Consider the following 19,202-nt stretch of genomic DNA (forward strand, 5'->3'; position numbering starts at 1 on the left):
AGAATTGCATAAACTGACTAGGTATGAGGATACCATACTTCTTTCAGCATCCTGGTGAAACACCAGGAGTTATTTTTGGATCCTTACTCTACCCCCTTCAGTAAAGGCAAAAGGCCAAAATGCTTCAAGGGAAGGTGTCCCTCATATAAGATATCTGAAACTATATCCCCCTGAAGTTTGAACAAAATCAGACTTTTGCTTGAAGGCTTATTTCTAGATTCTGTATTGTATATCTAGAGGCTCATATTTGAAACATCAGGCAATTTTTTCCCTGGAAAGGTATTCCATCTATGTTGACTATACTGTTTTAAATATCATTCCCCTAAGTATAGTCAAGGACTTCTGTGCATTTTGGGAAAACTGAACACTATGAAAACTAAATGTGTTGTTGTTATACAGCTATTGCTTTTGGGTTTTGTTTTTCAGATTATTTGAAACGCTACAGTCATTATTTTGGTCTATATTTGGACTCATCAATCTCTATGTGACCAATGTGAAAGCAAGGCATGAATTTACCGAATTTGTTGGAGCCACCATGTTTGGTACATATAATGTAATATCTCTGGTTGTTCTACTCAACATGCTAATAGCCATGATGAATAATTCTTACCAACTTATTGCTGTAAGTTGTTCCTTATTCTTAGATCACTTATGACATATACCTTCTCGCTATTCCTACATCCCTTTTCTCTGGCAGTAAAACTTGTTACAGACAGGACACTGAGATAACTTTTCTAATTTATTCTAATTCTTCTGCACTGTTCTGGAAGGACACAGGAACCAAATCCAGGGTGGAATGGGTAGAGAGGAATCTTCCCACAACACTGAATGGGGAAGAGCTGACCTTTACAAAGAAGCCAGCTTGTGGGTTGATAAGGATGTCCCGATGCTTCTGGCAAGAGACAGGCTACAGTCCTTCCCAAGCTGCACTGTGCAGGACTACTTCTAAGAAAGACACTGCCCACTGTTTCTGCTTCATTTTTAATATATTTGCTAACATTTGACAGGCTGTTACTTTTTTATTTTTATCTGGCATAAAAATACATGAATATACAGTTAACAAAAATTGGATGCCCATGTTTCATGAACAGTTGTGGACCCATTAGCGATTTAGTAAAATGCCATCTCATTCAGCCGTGTTCTGTTTTCTCCTTTAATGAAAAATGTCTTTATCCTTATCAGACCTATTCACTTATTTTTATTTCTCAACTGTCTGTTAGGGAGAATAAAGAAAATAAACACTGATTCATCATATGATAATTCAAATATGACCATGCAAAAAGCAAACAAATAAAAGAAAGCTTCACAGTTTTAAAATTTTAAAATGTGCCTTTTTTTCTAATCTGGAAATTACAAGTTTCTCACAAAATAAATACTGACTACCTGTATTTTTATAACACTAGTTGGCAAAGTCTGGTGCACAATTATACCATTCACCATTCTCGGGTTGTAGACAGTATACTTTTCCTTCTACAAATTCTAAATTGCTCTTTTGATTACTGTATGGCTAGGGCTAGACCTGGCTACTATGTTTTTTATCCAAATCTAATATTAGTGATTTAAACTTCTTTTTCAACTGCTAGGATTTAGAAATCTTTCCATGAACTTTAGTTTTGATTTTTCCAAACTTTCCAGAATTATACAATACTATATGGAATCAAAAAAAACCCCAAAATTTCAAATAAAAATAAAAAACCCCTCCCCGCAACCTATTTCAAATATTGACTTGTGAAGTAGGAGAAAAAAGATATTTGACTCAGCAGTTTTAGTAGCCTCATGATCTGTTCAATTACTTCTTTGTGAATTTTAGGTGCTGGAAATTAGTAAAAGAAAATGTATGTAACTTACTGTCTTCTAGAAGCTGCTGCAGAGCAGCATTAATTAGACTGATCTATGTGGAATAATGATGAATTGCTTTTGTAATAAAACATTTCTTCCCAAAATGTAGTTTTTTTCTCCTGGTAATTACCCTTTCAGTTTTTTGAGGGACTTAATAATTTAAAAGGTAGCTTGTGAGGGCTAGAAGTGCTTATAACTAGTTATATACTTTACATATTGAGCATCTCTACTTAAGTAAAGCAGCTTAGCTTTGCTTTCTGTTAAAGATCTCCTGTCAAAAGAAGATGGTAGTATTTTAGCAAGACAATTTATTAGTATTTCAGGGTTGTTCCAGTTTTAGTTTTTCAGATTTCTGTAGAGGTTTGTTTCATATCCTTAATTACAGCAACACCTGTGCTGATGTGTTTCTTGTGTGCAGGACCATGCAGACATTGAGTGGAAGTTTGCTCGAACAAAACTCTGGATGAGTTACTTTGAAGAAGGAGGAACTCTGCCCACTCCTTTTAATGTCATACCAAGCCCAAAGTCTCTGTGGTATCTGATTAAATGGTTATGGAGACACCTTTGCAAGAAAAAAATTAGAAGAAAGCCCGAAAGTTTTGGAACAATAGGGGTAAGTTGTGGGATTTACTCTGCCTGTAGTCTTCCTTTTTGCTATATAGATGAGTCTTTCTCGGCTTATTGAGCATTCGAACTGTCAAATAATGTGCACAGGAGTTAGAGAATAATTCTAACAGAGAATGTTTCCTTTTTACACTCATATCAGTGTATTTGACTGAAGAGAAAGCATCATCTTATCCCTGTGCAATGACAATATTAACCATGACTGTGCCTTTTCTACAGATAATGCAAGAAAAATTAAAATCAATACAAAACACAAGAGATCAAATGTATATACTTGTATACCAGTGACAGAATTGTTGGTTGATGATCTCCAGCTCAAGTGTCACTTTTCATGCTTATTTGACATATCATGAACGACAGACTCATAAAAAATATTCATCATGGGTTATTTTCTGTCTCTGTTCTTTACATGTAATGAAATTGGTTTACCATAAAAGCATTCTTACCAAAGCTGTTCTCATTAAAGAAAACATGTTGAAAGGTAATGGCACTTATTTACTTGAATTTACATGTAGAGCTATTTCAGAATCACATTGGTACCCAATTCTATTACTGCTCATTAGCAGTGGAATTTATACGGGAAAAAATACAAGGGAAAAGATACACAAGGAGACCAAGACTCAGCACCTGGATTCAGCAGATGCCTGTGTGATCTCTCAGACACATACTTTCTCTGGTACCAGTGGGTAAAACAAATTCAAATTGTCCCTCCTAACTTCATCTAGTTGAGGCACCTCAGTCAGCAACACAGTTTTCTGAATTGTCAGAGCAAATATCCAGGCAGCATCCTAATCCACCAATAAATAACTCTCTCTAGTTATGTTTTCTGCATTGCCCATGAGCAAGTCAGTACCTTAGTAACTAGACTGCATTTAGCCAACTCCAGAGTGAAAAAAACCCTGTTCTGGGTAAGATGTGGATAAGTGCACTTTTCTCTATTCCATAGGGGTTTGGGCAATATAAATGTTTTCAGGTCTGTTAGGAACTCAGATAGCCGAGCATTAAGTGAGAATATGAGTCGATTGTGGGTAAGGGGAAAAAGAAAGGAATGTAGTCGCCATGCTGTTGACCCTGGAAGAAAATCTTCCATTCATTTCCTTCCCAGAAGCCAGGGGATATGATACAATTCTTTGATGGAGCATTACTATATCAACATTTTATTTCTTCCCTATTTCTTGGTAAGTGAGTAATAAGGATAAGGTTTTAACACCTACTCTCCTGTCATATCCTAGAATTCACTACATCTCTAGATATACTTGGAGGAACAAGTTCACATCAGTCTACAGATATATGATAAAGAAGAACAGTGACATATAAAGCTAATTCACAATTACTAAGCTGATGAATAAATTTTGTCCTCTTTGTAGAAAGCGTCCATTCAAGCTTATTGCAATACACTGATCTGGTTGGCCAGTTTGTGTGATGTGAAATGAAAATTGCTTCACTTAGCTGTCATACTTGTCCACAGGAAAGAAACAGACAGAAATGGAAGACTGTAAGCATGAGAATGACATTAAAACAAAGCAGTAATGACTATGAGAAACACATACTGAATAAAACCCATTAAAATAATATTAGAAAAGCAGTAAAGAGAGACAAACATTGATTCATATAGAAATTTAGAAAATAACATTAACTAGCATGAGAGGGGAATGATTTTAAGAATAAAACATCTCTGTGCAATGTAGGAAGGAAAAGAAGTAAATGTGTAGACTAACAGGAGAGAAAAACTATGAGATTTTGTTAGAAAGAGAAAATCAAGACAGAGAGTGATGTACTTGTGTGTGGGAGAGAGTGCACAATGCTTCTAGGCATTTGCTAAACATTTGGCAGGGATGATTAGCTAGTGTAAACTGATAGAGTGATATTAAAATTATATGTCATGATGCCAGTGTATAGCAGAGAGTTGATTAACAAAATATCCCTGTTCGACTGAGACACATCTAGAATGCCCTTATACATCCCAGCTAAACCTTCAGGGCAATAGTTTTTGTCAGACTTTCCATCCAGGATAAGGACTTTTTGTTTCCTTTTTCTTACCTTCTCAAACAGTAGATCTGTGAGTAAACTGATTCCTGGATCTGTAGATTAATAAAGAAAACTATGAGGTGCTCCCAGCCCTATGCCAAATGGCATGGTGAGGAAAGAGCATCCCCTGCTTCCTGGAGCTACCTCCTGCTAGGGTACATGAATTCCACCTTCTAGAAATCCATGTCTTGCATTTGGTGCAGCAAAGGGTCAAAAGGCAGGCAGTCTAGTCACAGAGCTACTTAAGAATTTTTCAAAAAAGAATTTTTTTTAATGACAAAAAATACAGAATCTGTAACTCCCTATCTTTTTAATTAATATATTCCAGTTTCAAAGAAGCTTATGTCAGGAAAGACTTTTCAGCTTCAGGGTGGAATTTCTATTTGAAGAAAGAAGGAGCAGGTGCCATGTAAAGCAAATAGCTTGGGCTAAGGGATACCCAAGTTCACTTCTTTTCTCCAGTGGGTATTTAATTATTTACTCCAAATATAACAGCTCTGACAGGAGATATTTCCATCTCAAGGTCGTTAAGAGCTTGCATGGGTTAAGGTGCTCTCTTGGGAGAACGTAAGAGAAGATGCTGAATCTGGCTTCCTTATGATATGTATGTGAACCATTAATTACTGAACTGTTTGAGAGTGGAGAAGATCAGCAAGGAAGAGATGTGGGACATTTTTAGTTAATTTCTGTAAAGTTTTTAAAAAATTGCTTGATGAAAGTGGAATTCTTAAAGCATGTGAGACAGTAGGGCCATATCCATCCAAACCCCTCTGAAGCAAAGAGCTCACCAGCACAGCCACCATGACAACCAGACTTTCAGCTGCCTGGCAAAAATGAGTGACTGTGGCTGACCAGGCAGATTCAATCCACCATATGAGCATCTCATAAAACTATGAAGTTCTTCAGATATCTCCTCAGCATGACAGGAAGCCCTGTTGGGGCTATCTGAATTTGGAACATTTTGCAATTTCCAGGCCTAGCTGTGCATCCAAGCTCCAAAAAAGAGTAAGATGTGGGTATGCACTATGCTGTCTGATTTCCACATTGGATAGATGCAAACCAAATGCTGTTAACTGGCTCTTCCCCAAAAGGTTAAGTCATCAGAAAACAAATGGACACACCATGGTGATCTTGCAGTTTGTCTTGTGGGAATGCACTACTTTCTGATTTTGAAAAACATTCCCATCATCCGCAGTTGAGCCTTGGTTTCCTAGAACTTCTTCAATTGTCCCAACAAGCTACATCACAAATTAAATTTGGAACCTCTATGAACTTTCAACCAGAAGTGAGTTTTCTTTGACTTTTGTTCAAGGATCTCCAATGACAGCTCTCTGACATCAGCTCACTGGAATCTCCCATGTAATAACTTTGTCTTCAGAGCTAGAAGATAAGCTTTGTTGAGACCTACTCCTTTTCACTGAGTCCTGCATTATAAACTCTGAATCCTTTCCTCAACGAGGACTGGAAAAACCAAAACAATATAAACTGCTTTTCTTTTGTTAGCTATATGGATATATGGATGCCGCATTATCTGTAAGGAAGAACTCAGATTTCAAAACATTCTGTTCTGAAATTTCTGAATGTTAACTTTCCTGTCAGGAAGCACTAATCAGCAGTGACATACTATGGTGTTTTCCAGTAGAAAAAGCAATAGTGTGCATCCAAAGTGTGAGTCAGTGCAAGAGGATGCAAAACAGATGATAAAATGGAGCTGGCAAGGATCATGTATGATTTCTGCACAAGAAATCTTAGTACCAAAGAACTGGGAATCACAAGCTAGAACTGAATCAACAATGTATTGAATGTGTCAACAGTCCACTGTAAAATTTATATATGCGTACACTTGAGAGTTCAGTATATGCAGGCAGAACATGTAAAGAAAGGGTTCAAGGTCAGGATAGTTCACAGTATAAATGCTGATGAAAGGATTTATCAGGCTTGTAGGAAGAAGAGAAATGTTAGTAAATATGACATGGTTGCTTGGAAGGACCCTCCATATTACTTTTTATAACAAAACTATCATGGGCAAGAACAGGGTCTGTAGGGCTGTGAGGTGCCTCTGAAGAAAGCCAATTGATTTGCTTCTCCCAAGATGTCAGTTCCACGATTCTTCTATCTTCTGTTGCACTAGGACAGCTGAAGCAGTGGGTGGTGAAGCCAAGGGGAGGTTTTTCAAGAGAGAGGTTTTTCCTCTCAAGCAACACAGTATATGCCCATGCTGATGGCAGCTTCTCTAGCCACAACTACAGCTGAAGGAAGGTTGGGATGCTTATATGTGATTTTCATCTCTGCTATGAATCAGACAGAGCACTTCTACCATTCAGATTCAGAGTTCAGCACATTTTTATATTCTGTCATTTTGATATATCCCAGGTATGCATCATTCTCTTTAGCTATTATCACAGTTATCTCCTACACTTGAAACTCTGAAATAACAGTGTGTGCTGCTCTCTCTCTCTGTGTATGTATTAGCTCTGTTAATTTTGTCAGCTCACTTTTGCAAAACCCAGATTAGTAATGTATTCTATTGATTATGCTGACATTTTCCTGACTGTACAAGGCTTTGGGGTGTGTCAATGCTACTCCTGCTGGCCACATGGAATCCATTGCTAGCTCAAAAAAGATATTTAGGAAAAGAAACTCTAATCCCACAGGAATAAATTTTACTGTTTTCCTCAAATTACGTTCTTCTTTACATCTGATCAGTCACTGAAAAGTGTTTTGCCTATAATTTTAAGTATTTCAGAGGAGAAATGGAAAGGTTTCTTCAGTAATTATTTTTTGTGTGTGTGCATCTGATGTTTAAATAAGCTCCTACCTCTTTTTCAGCTATCCAGATTTTTATGCCATTTTCTAAGTATCCTACACAATTTTGTTCTCATTTGTCAGAGAAAATCTCCTTCTCCATTCTCCTATTCTTTTATTAACACAATGGAAAATGATGCAACTTCTAAGTCAATATAAGCATGTTGTAATTTCTCTGTAATGTATGCCATTGAAAGTTGAGCGAAGAGATAATATTTTCCACCTGCATGGAAATCAGTAGTCTGGAGTGTTTTATAGCCAGGGACCATCTCAGGAAGAAACCTCTTTGTTAACACAGATAAATTCTAATCCTTTTGATCACAGAATCATAGAATCGATTGGGTTGGAAAAGACCTCCAAGACCATCGAGTCCAACCCTTGGTCCAACTCTAGTCCATTTACCAGATCATGGCACTCAGTGCCACGTCCAATCTGCGTTTTAAAATATCCAGGGATGGTGAATCCACCACCTCTCTGGGCACCCCATTCCAATGCCTGATTACTCTCTCTGGAAAGAATTTTTTTCTGATATCCAACTTAAATTTCCCCTGGCAGAGCTTGAGCCTGTGCCCCCTTGTCCTATTGCTGAGTGCCTGGGAGAAGAGACCAACCCCCACCTGGCTAGAACTTCCCTTCAGGTAGTTCTAGACAGTGATGAGGTCACCTCTGAGCCTCCTCTTCTCCAGGCTAAACAATCCCAGCTTCCTCAGCCTCTCCCCATAGGGCTTGTGCTCCAGTCCCTTCACCAGCCTTGTTGCTCTTCTCTGGACCCACTCCAGCACCTCAATATCTTTTCTGAACTGAGGGGCCCAGAACTAAACACAATACTCACCAATGCAGAGTACAGGGGAAGGATCACTGCCCTGGTCCTGCTGGCCATGCTATTTTTGATACAGGACAGGATCCTATTGGCCTTCTTGGCCACCTGGGCACACTGTTGGCTCATGTTGAGCTTCCTGTCAATTAGTACCCCAAGGTCCCTTTCTGCCTGGCTGCTCTCCAGCCACTCTGTGCCCAGCCTGTAGTGCTGCAGGGGGTTGTTGTGGCCAAAGTGCAGGACCCAGCACTTGGCCTTTTTGAACTTCATCCCATTGGAATCAGCCCATCTCGCAAGTCTATCCAGATCCCTCTGCAGAGCCCTCCTGCCTTCCAGCAGGTCGACACTCCCTCCCAACTTGGTGTCATCAGCAAATTTGATGATGATGGACTCAATCCCCTCATCTAAATCATCAATAAAGATGTTAAACAGGACTGGACCCAACACAGAACCCTGGGGAACACCACTAGTGATGTGATGTTTCTAATCTAAATGAGGAATATATCCCATGACTTCAGATAATAGTTACATTTTCTGGACCTTTATCCCTAAGGAGTTTGAGGTCAAATGCAGACCTTGTCTGAATTCCTGCTTTATGAATGATGTAATTTTGATAAAACACTTCAGAAGAAGTAATCCAACATTATCAAATTTTTGACTGCTAAAGAAATTTTTTTTCCAAACAATGCAAATTACTAGGAATGACATGAACAGGAAGATCAAAATAAGCATCAGTACTAGTGGTGCTTCCTAAAGGATCTTAATGCCCCCTTTTGGAATGTGATAGGAGTATCCCCTTCAGTTTCATTATCTCATTCAACATTGTCATCAGAAGGGCATTTCTCCCCTTGTTGTTATTTTTAGTCGCATTTGTCTTTTATCCCTCTGCCAGCCATACTTTTCACTTTCGTCATGCAGATAGCACAATGGTTACTCTAAACAAATTTTAAACCTCAAATTAGACTATAACTGGGTAGAAGAAAGCAGGCCAGCTGAGAACTAAGTAAGAACAATATGAGTGTTAATGATATTTTATTTACAGTGAATATCTTGATTTTCAGATGTGTTTAGGCAAAGATTCATTCTGCTTTCAGAAGAAATCAGAAGATGATTATGAATGGGAGACTGAACCCAAACAATTAAACAGGAGATAGAGAACTGATGGAGTAATAACATTGATAGGTTACATCTGTGCATAATTCCCTCTGCAGCAAGTATGTGACTATGTATGAAAACATACAATAAAATCAATTTTCTTTCAGCTTCTCAGTGGTATGGATAAATAAATATTTTTACATAGTCATTCCAAATTGCACTTGGCATTGCATTGAGGAGAGAAGCCATAGCCTCTCTTTCTGGGAGTTTCCAAAATAAAGATAAGCATGTTTTAGGTATTTCTTATTATAGTTACAAAATTAAACCTATGCATTTGTTTCACATTTCACTGTACAATAAAACTGAGCAGACAGCAGCTGCAGAAAATATTCTGCCAGACAGCATTTGTTTTATTTATAGGAGTTATTAATTTTACCTGAAGTGTGTTTCAATTACACCTTGAAGTGTTTTTCCCTTTACCTCTGAGTCAGATCTGTTGTTGAGAGCTCTCTTAGCCACAGACTCTTTTAGTGCTCTCTCAGCAGGAATGAAACATCTCCATCGTGTGGTCAACTGCAAAAAATGAGATTTTATTCTAAAAATGGGCTAAAGATGGGTGTTAGGAGGGTACCAGCCTTCCCATGGCTCTTTTGCCCCTTCGGCCCTGGTGATGGGCAGGCTCACCCATCCCTCCACCCTTAAACACAAAGAATTTCCATCTTCTCTTTGGATAAGCATAGATACAGAAATATGACCTGAAAAAACACTGAAGGCAAGATGCTTATGTATAAAGCCCTACCCCACATTGGCTGTTCAGACTGATTAAAAAATAATGATTTTCCCCCTTTCTATTATTTTTTGCCAAGCCCAAACACAACCATGGTATCCCTCATATTAACTGCAAACAAGAAATCAACCTTGAAGTGTTAACTAACTGCAAGTACAGGGAAATTGTTAATCACGTCTTTCAAATAAAAGAATATGACAAAATAACTTACTGTGCCTGCCTCATTATGCAACTGAGGTCAATTTTAACAAGTACCTTGGATGTTCTTTTCCTGTTTTAAGCTGCTGTAAGTGTTCAGTTTTGTAGAAATACAGTCAGTGGTCAGACACATTCTTTTCTTGTCAGCATCAGATATATTAACCCCAATTAAAGCTGTAAATCTTTCTTTCACCAGTCAGGGATATTTAGGGTAGGAGACAGGGATGTGGTACTCAATATATGATTGAAGACAACAGTAATTACAGGATAACCGTAATTCAGGGGGATTTTTTCTCCCTGTCTTCTTAGTTATAGCAGTATAATCTAATGAAACACCTACTTGAAGCATGTACCATTGTTGCATCCTAACACATTTCTTTTTGCTGCTTCTCTTCAGAATTACTTTCCTGTTTACTCTCCCCTCTTATTGACACCAAACTGTGTTGAAAGCTAAAATTCCTTCTTCCATACACTTCTCTATGACTGTTTATAACAGAGAACTCTCTTTAATATAGTTTTATAGTTCAGGGTTTGGTTAGCTTTATCTTAAATGAGGTATTAAGAGCCATAGCAAGTGTCTTGTGAACATCATGGTTTTGCTAACCCCCTGTGTTGATTTTCCTTAGAAGAATTTCCCTTCCTGCAAGTCTATTGACTCCTGTTCTCTTGCTCTGCACCTCCAAGAAAAATCTAACTTGACATAAGTCAAACTTTTCTCAATTCAGTAAAATATGCTTAAGCCTGTGCAAGTGAGTGACATGATCCCATTGTTCCCCTTCTATCTCAGATCAGAGACCTTGGGGCTCTGCAAGCAGTGACCTGGCTGCCCCACCACAACCATGATAATGCTGGAATAACAGAATTAGATGAAAATGTAGAAAATCCTCTTTCCAACAGCAGCATTCTCCTTTCTGTAAAGCAAATGATAGACTTAGCTCCACCACTATCATTTTTCAACAGACTTTAACCATTTCTCACAGCTTGCTAGACACTACATAATACAAAGACCTGCTGTTTTGTTGTGGTTAAGTGTTTTACTTCCAGACATGGATTAAATTTTTTGTGTTTGTTTGTTTTTTCTATTTTTCAGAGACGTGCAGCTGACAATTTGAGAAGACATCATCAATACCAGGTACAGGCCTATGTTTAGTTTTTGGGCAGTTCTTTTACTATGACTCCAGAATGTCTTCGGGGGAGGGGGGAGGGAGGGGGGAGGAATGGGGAGGAAGAATTTCATGAAAAAGTAGAAAAGAAAGATAATTTTTTTTAAAAAATAACCCACATAAATTTCATACTAATTTCCCCTTCAGCAAATGACCTTAGTAATTTTGGTGTTCAAAAAAATAAAAAAATTGAGGAGTATGATTATATTCTTTTAGAAGTAATAGGGTATTTTCTAGAGCAATAAACATGCTAACCAGTATTTTGCCTACTGTAACATGGGTTGCCTTTAAAAACGCAAACACATAGTCCCACCTCCCTGCCAGGATTCATCAGAATCTATGACATGCTCACTGACATGCTCCATCAGAATCTGCTCTTCATCTCTCCAGCTCTAGTCTCCCATAGACAATTTTCTGTCCCTTAATAACCCCTCTGCCTGGATCCCCTGTAATCAGTTCCTCTTATTAATCATGCCTTCTTCAGGTTCTGATTTTGTGAGATTATCGTAACACAAGGAATGATTTTCAGCTTCCTTTTTTTTTTTTTTTTTGGTGTGTGTGTTAGAAGGGCTACAAGTTAAACAAGATGTGGGCTGTAGTTTTGGAAATTAATGAATTCCATATGGGAAATAACTAGGAAAACTAGGACTTTTCCAACCTGAAAAAGACAGCTGTGGAAAGTAAAAACAGGGATCTATAAAATCAAGGGGAAGGTGAACACAGAGCAGCTGCTTACTATTTATCTGTAAACTGAATGCCACACACGTACCACACTGCATTAGTAAGGCTGTAAGCAGCCCTTTGAGGAAAGAGATTATTCTCCTCCAGCCCACACTTGTAGCGCTGTATCTGGAGCAGTGTGTCCTGTTTGGGCCCAACACTATAACAGAGATGTTAACAAACTGGAAGGAATCCAGCAAAGGGCCACCAAAATGGTTAGAGGGCTGACATAAAAGAGGTTTGGATTTCAGCCTGGAGAAGGTGAAGGGGAATATAAATGCTGTCTTAAAAAACATGGTGGGTGGTTAGAGACAAGGAGCCAGATTTTTCTTCAAAGTACACAGCAAAAGTACAGGACTCAATGGACACAAAATGCAGAAAGGGAAATTCTGTAAGGTAAGGAGTACCATCTTCAAAGTGAGGGGAAGTAAAGAACTGGAAAAAGTTGTTGATGGAGACTGCAGCTTCTTCATCCTTGGAGGTATTCAGCGCTTCACTGGGCATGGCCCTGAGCTGAATCAGACAGCCTCCGTGAATCTTTTCCAACCTAAGTAATTTCTAGGATTTTTAGAAGTAGAAGACAACAATGGAAACTATCAGAGTCCAGGTTAAAAAGTAAACAAAACCCCAAATGAAATCTTACACCAGTTATACTGGGGAGTGCATTGGCAGAGGATTTCTGAATGCTGAAAGTTTACATGAGTTCAAAATGTGTAGGAAAACCTGACAGAGCCAGTTAAACCTAGACCTATCATTTCCGTCAGAAAGTCAATGAATCTCACAGCACAGGAAGCTTGAGAGAGAATAACTGGAAATAACATTGTACAACTGCACTAGACTTACTCTCCACTGTCAGACTGCACATTACTGACATGAGACAGACCTTTGGTCAAACCTAACATAACCCTTCTCAGGCTAATAAACATTAGTACTTTCCATCAAAAAGCAGAACAAATTTTCAAACAGATCTAAGGTTTGTACATTTTTATCATGTTCCTAAAGCACAGAAAGCCCAAGCAGACCCTGTGACTGTAACTAATACCAAGAAAGCTAACACAGTACTTTATATTTTTAGGAAGTTATGAGAAATCTGGTTAAGAGGTACGTTGCAGCAATGATAAGAGATGCCAAAACTGAGGAAGGATTGACAGAAGAAAATTTTAAGGTACACATTTACTTTTATGTTTATTAGTGATTTAGTGTTTTATTAAGATAAGAGTGTGATTCATATTTTTCACACTCAATTGTTCAGGTAGCATATAACTTGCTTCCTACAGCAAGTTCTTATACCTTGAAGATACCAGGTATTTTCCAGATGATGAAGTGTATTACTGATCCCTAGCATAAACCTTTCTTGCTTTCTTTTTTTTTTTTTAATTACAAAAGGAAAAGTCAAATTAGCTTTCATGTTTTGATGTTTCATCTTTCTTCGCAATTTTTAGGAGCTAAAACAAGATATTTCCAGCTTTCGCTTTGAAGTCCTGGGTTTGTTGAAAGGAAGCAAGCTGCCTAATTTGCAGACTGCAAAGATGAACAAGGACACTGGCTCTCTGTCAGAAAATGAAGAAAATAGTGAGAGTGAAGGGAACAAGAAAGGAAAGAAAAAACCCTTCAGCCTTTTTGACATAACAACCATGATTCACCCACGATCAGCCAATATTGCCTCTGAAGGGCATAATGTAAGCAATGGCTCAGCAATGATGGTGTCAGAGTCCACTCAGGAGAAACAAAAGCGTGTGAATTTTGTAACAGACATAAAAAATTTTGGGTTGTTTCACAGACGATCAAAAACAAACTCTGTGGAGCAGGGTACAAATAAAATATATACTGTTTCTGAAGAAGTTTCCCGTCAACAGGCAGAAGAGCAATGTGAGAAAACTGATGAACTGGAACAGGGAGAATTAACCATGAACTGTGAATTAAACATCCAAAGTCCTGACAAAAAATGCATGTTAGCTGAATCACAAAATAACAGCAACTCTTTGGATTCACAGGAAGAGGGAAGTATTTGTGCTTCAGAAACAGAGAAAATGGAGTTACAGAACTCAGAACCTGCCACACCGCAGGATCAGCTGGACAAGTCGTTGAACATTAGCATTGACTCTGGTGGGAAACAGGAAACAATTGTTCAGGGTGACTACATGATAACAAGGTTGTGATGCTTACAGGAGGAAGCATTTACAAATATATATATTTTGCATAGTGCTTTTGGGGATGGGGGGCAATGTTTTAAGAATTATAATAGCAAATGCAGAATTACACTTTATAGTACTCAACTGTGGCACATGATCTTGTAACATAGTAGTCAAGAGAAATATGAGGACCTTCTGTTTTGTAGTCTGCTTTAGCTTTCACGATTTGTTTTACATTTTTTAATAAATGGAAGCATCTTGTATTCTTGTACTGTTGCAATAACCCACAGAAACTTTTTAGCTATCTTTTTCAATTACAACAAATGCAATTTCTCTCATATGGTAGTTGACTCCTATGATAAATATTTTTCTATGCAAATAAAAAATAGCTTAAGAGACTTGTAAGCCTTTATTTAACTTTGTAGGCTGTTTAAAGATTCTGGGCACCATAATAATTATATGTGGCTCCTGTCAGCATAATTCATGTCAAGCTATTAGAATCATTTATTTAAATTGCTAGAAACTTGATTTGTTTCAAAAGCTATACAGAAGTAAAAGTTAAATTATATTCTTTTATTTATTGAAGGAACATGAAAACCTGTAAATTACGAAAGATCAGTCTACTTGATTATTTAATTACAGCTTCTCCCTCACAGCAACAGGAGTATCACTGTTCTGATACCATTGCTAGAAATGCATTTGCAGGGGTTGAAGACTGTAAAAAGTGTTTCTTACAGGAAAAGAAATATCTGTGGCTTGGTAAAAACTGGTGATGGATTACTTCTTAGGAATCCGTAATCACCACAGCTACTGCTTCTTCAACCATTAATTTTTCCTAACATGAACAACCTATGCACTTTAATATTCAGCTGCTTATTAGCTTTTGCCTTCACAATACACTTGCATTTGCTAAGAGAAAGATACTTCAGGAATAAGCAAACATGCAATGATCCCCTGAGTACTTGGGGAAATGTGGCAATTTGTTGAGAACTTTTAAAAGGCAAGATTTAAGAGAGTTTCTTTGACAATTGCAGAATCTGGGAAAACCTGATTGGATGTTTTATAAAAACTACCTAAATGTATAAAGAAAATGTAATAGTATTTTTAATAACCGATGAGTGACTTACCATCTTAGTCAAAACCAGTATTTTTAAAATTAAATGGTCTGTTTCTTTGTAATTGTTGACTGCTGTCCTGCATTATTAAAAGTGTAATTTTACAACTGGTCTAGGAATGGCCACCCTTGATCTCTCAGCACCATTCTTTTTCTCCCTGAATATACCACAGAAATGTCATTATTTCAGTCTTCCCTAGCCCTGCCATGAGAAATTTTGTAGTTCATATTAGCCTGTATTAAGGAAACTCCAAATGCACAGAGTACATTTACATTTCAGATGAAATCTATCACATGTTACTTCCACCTTGTAGGACCTGACCCAAAGCCATATCATTCTGGATCTAAACTGTCCTTGTACTGAACTGAGTTTTGAAAATTCAGGCAAATCCCTCTCATCTCTATGCTTTAAGATGAGTTTTCCAGCTCTACTTTACTCAAGTGCTACTCTCTCTCTGAGCTCACATATTGAAATCTTCCTTCCTGCACATCTGTTTGTGTCACAGCAGATATAGTTGAACCAAAGTGGAAAATATGAACTGTAATTGGAAAAGAGTTTGTATAGCTTCGCAACAATGCATTCAACCATTGGTTGATTTCCATCTTGGCCTCGACTGCTCTGTAGACCTTCTCTCCTTTCATGTCTCTCTCTTTGTCCACTTTTAGATTGTAAGCTCCTCAGGGCAGGGCCTGCAGCTTTTCTGTTTGGAAAGCACCTGAAATACTGCAAGTATAAAAAGAAATAAATAATAAGAAGAATGGTGGAATACCTTCATATCATTTTTATTAGGTCAACTCTTTTAGAGAGTTCTCTTTTCTACTGTTACATTTATGCTAAAAATACCATAAAGCAAATGTGTCTCATGCTGTCATAAAGTTTTCTATATCGCAGTTAACAGTCCTTCTCCACCACTGATTTCAGTTTCTCATTCTTCATCATGGTTTGTAACACCTTTGAGTCCTAAGCTCACTACCCTTTCCGTAGCCAAATTCAAAACAAACCATGTTTCCTCAAAAGGGGCTTTCAATATATTCAGGCACATGGTTTCAACTCCAGACAAAATGTGCCTGAACAGAATGTTTGTAATACCAGTTAACTACCACAGGTTTGAGCTCTGCATATTATTCTGCCATCATAAAAGCCTGTGTCTCCTATGCATGAAGTTCCCAACACCATTAATGTGAAACATTAGCCACAGCAACACATCATGACCCCATTTTGCTGGGCATCAGTCTAAGTCTTGGAGCAGATACAAGACAGAACAGCAAGACCTGCACATATGGGCAGGATACTTAGTCATAGGGACAAGCTGTACTGCATAGCAATAGTTCATCAGTCTTTTGATACCTTTTTTTTTTTTAATAACCAAATACTGAAACATGGGTCTATTAAATAAAGCATATTTAAAATCAACATTTGCTCTATTTTATGTTATCCTTAAGGATCAAAGCTTGACATCAGTAAGGACCTGATGCCATTCCATTTAAATTTAATGATAAATAAACAACTCATTCCATGAAAATAGATGAGTCCAAAATGTGTCCTAAATTGAAATGGTAGTGGACTCTCATTGCTTTGCAGGCAGCCAAAACCAACCAAAACCCTCTCAGAGATGGAAACCTAGGTTTCCAATAGTTGACATATGAAATGAATAACAGTTCCCCATAGTGCTTACTCAGCTTTGTCTCACTTTTCTTTCACAATGCAGTTGATGATGACCTTCTTGATAATGAAGTCTCTTTACAGCAACATACTCGCTGTTGCATTTTAAGAGTATGAGAGCCATGCTTACAGTAGGGACAGAAGCAGCACTCAAGATGTAACATAGAAGCTTCCAGAAAGGCTAAGCCTCTAAAGACACTAATGCTTTCTAATTACTACTTACCATTACTAATGCTTTCTAGTCTGGAAATTAGCAAGGGAATCTCACACATGGAGAACTCCTGAAAAACTCTTCCATTGCATGGAATGAATAGTTAATGCATACGAGCTTATATACTTTCTTCAGTGGAACTGAAAAAGCATGAATAGCCCCATCTACATCTGTTTGTCATGCTGGTTTTAAAAAAAAAAAAGCCCAAGGCATTCATGATAAAATCATTCCATAAGGTTTTAAGGAGGCAATAAAAGTCCATGGTTAGTGAACAAGATAAAATAACCTACTAGGAATGCATATGTTTCAATTTGGCAGGTTAGTAAAAAGATGTCTTTCTCTTTGCAGATTGAAATACTGTATTCCTAAACTCCAGTTTCCCTTTAAAAAAAATCCACAAAACTCAACCAAACCCTGTAACCCCCAAAAATCCTCTGAGATTTTTTGGATTTCAGAGATTCATGAGGTTTTGTAGTGCAATTAGTACCCTAACAACATCTGAAAGCATTGAGCTAATATTTTATAAATTCAATGGACAGCATAGACTGCTCCATAAATGTAGCCAAATGAGAGTAGTAACTGCAAAATAACTCATTCTGGTTAATGATTAATATTTTTAGTATACAAAATAGAGTATACAAGTCGGGAGATGCATACATCACCATCTTCTGAAAGTGTCAGCATGTCTCAGATACATTTAGAGAAACTCAGGCAGCCCCACAAAAATGCTCATTTCTGAAATAATTTTCATTCTTTTTCCCCCTCTATTCTTCACTATCTGATGTTTTGTTTTGTTGTTTTGTGTTACTTCCCTAATAAATCTTTTTTCTACTTGTTTCTAAAAGTAGACAGTAAGAGCAAATCGTGCAATATTTTATGATACATGATCTCATTATAACCTGGGACCTTGTCCATAGGAATACAGGATAGTTTACTAGGAATACTACAAATAGTTTTATTTGAATTAATTGCATGTGGTACTGAGATATATCATTCAGCCATATCCCAAGCATGAATATCCATATGCAGGTACCAAAGCATGGAAACAGTTTTTAACTAAAACGAGTTCTACACCAAGAAAAACAAGCAAGCAAAGAAAATTGAGAGAGATCTGTTATTATGAAGTTAGAGTTAGTGTAGTGTTTATTAGTATTCTTAGTTCCCTTCACTTTTATTAAGTAAATTTAGAGATTTTTTTTTCAGCATCTACTATTCAAATGATATAGTTGCTTCCTTGGGTTGCTTTGCAAGACACCAAAACTTTGTGTTTAATAATTAAGTAGAATTTCATGAACTGAGAGATTCTAAATCAGGAGACCATCATGAGAGACCTCATCCGAGGACTAGTTCTACTGATTTTATTTTTACAGGACTGTAACTTTCCAAATCTAAAACTACTTGACCATTTCCAGAATTAATTCATTGCCCTTGAATCACATGGATCTGATGTGAAATCAGATCCACATAGAGGAAGTATCAGGATTTCAGACATAGAGAGGTGTGCTCTGCTCGTTTTAATTATTTACTTACCAAATCATTAGATATGACTTACAGTCATTTAACAGTCATATATAAAGAATAATAATAATAATACAAAAAATATAAAAACACTATATATGTGAAAGAGTGTTTCAGTTTTTAAGCCTGTCTACAACAGGTCAACCCAAAACATCAAACATCCAGAGCCTCAGAAATTCAGACTCTAACCCAAATCTGGCCCATATTTCCCCAGAGAAGTGAATACTGGAGAGGTTTATTTCATTAAGGACCATGTATGGTGGAGAAGGAGCACTTCATTTTGGGAGCTACTTCTTTCTTTGCTTGTTTGTTTGTTTTCTATTTCTGCACAACATGAATAACCTCTGAAACCTAAAATATTCCCACACACTCACACTCGGGAGCTGATGAAGAGAGAACCAGATGTATGATACTGAGCCAAGATTTATCCAGCATGGTTAGGAGAAGCAAGTGATGAAAGACCAAATAAAAGCAATTATAAACCCGGA

The 19,202-nt window shown here is 37.4% G+C and overlaps 1 protein-coding gene across 2 annotated transcripts in view; it reads left to right on the forward strand.

Moving 5' to 3' along the window:
* Nucleotides 1–16,048, forward strand: part of TRPC4 (transient receptor potential cation channel subfamily C member 4) — a 141,174-nt gene extending 125,126 nt beyond the window's left edge. For both annotated transcript variants that reach the window (XM_071552354.1, XM_071552361.1), the window contains exons 7-11: nucleotides 427–622; nucleotides 2,258–2,452; nucleotides 11,284–11,325; nucleotides 13,152–13,241; nucleotides 13,519–16,048. In XM_071552354.1, the coding sequence (XP_071408455.1) occupies nucleotides 427–622; nucleotides 2,258–2,452; nucleotides 11,284–11,325; nucleotides 13,152–13,241; nucleotides 13,519–14,235 (1,240 nt within the window). In that variant the 3' untranslated portion in view covers nucleotides 14,236–16,048. The remainder of the gene's footprint in view (nucleotides 1–426; nucleotides 623–2,257; nucleotides 2,453–11,283; nucleotides 11,326–13,151; nucleotides 13,242–13,518) is intronic.
* Nucleotides 16,049–19,202: the final 3,154 nt, after the last annotated feature.

The sequence above is a fragment of the Pithys albifrons genome, chromosome 1 (assembly GCF_047495875.1).
Source record: "Pithys albifrons albifrons isolate INPA30051 chromosome 1, PitAlb_v1, whole genome shotgun sequence".
Classification (NCBI taxonomy): Eukaryota; Metazoa; Chordata; class Aves; order Passeriformes; family Thamnophilidae; genus Pithys; species Pithys albifrons.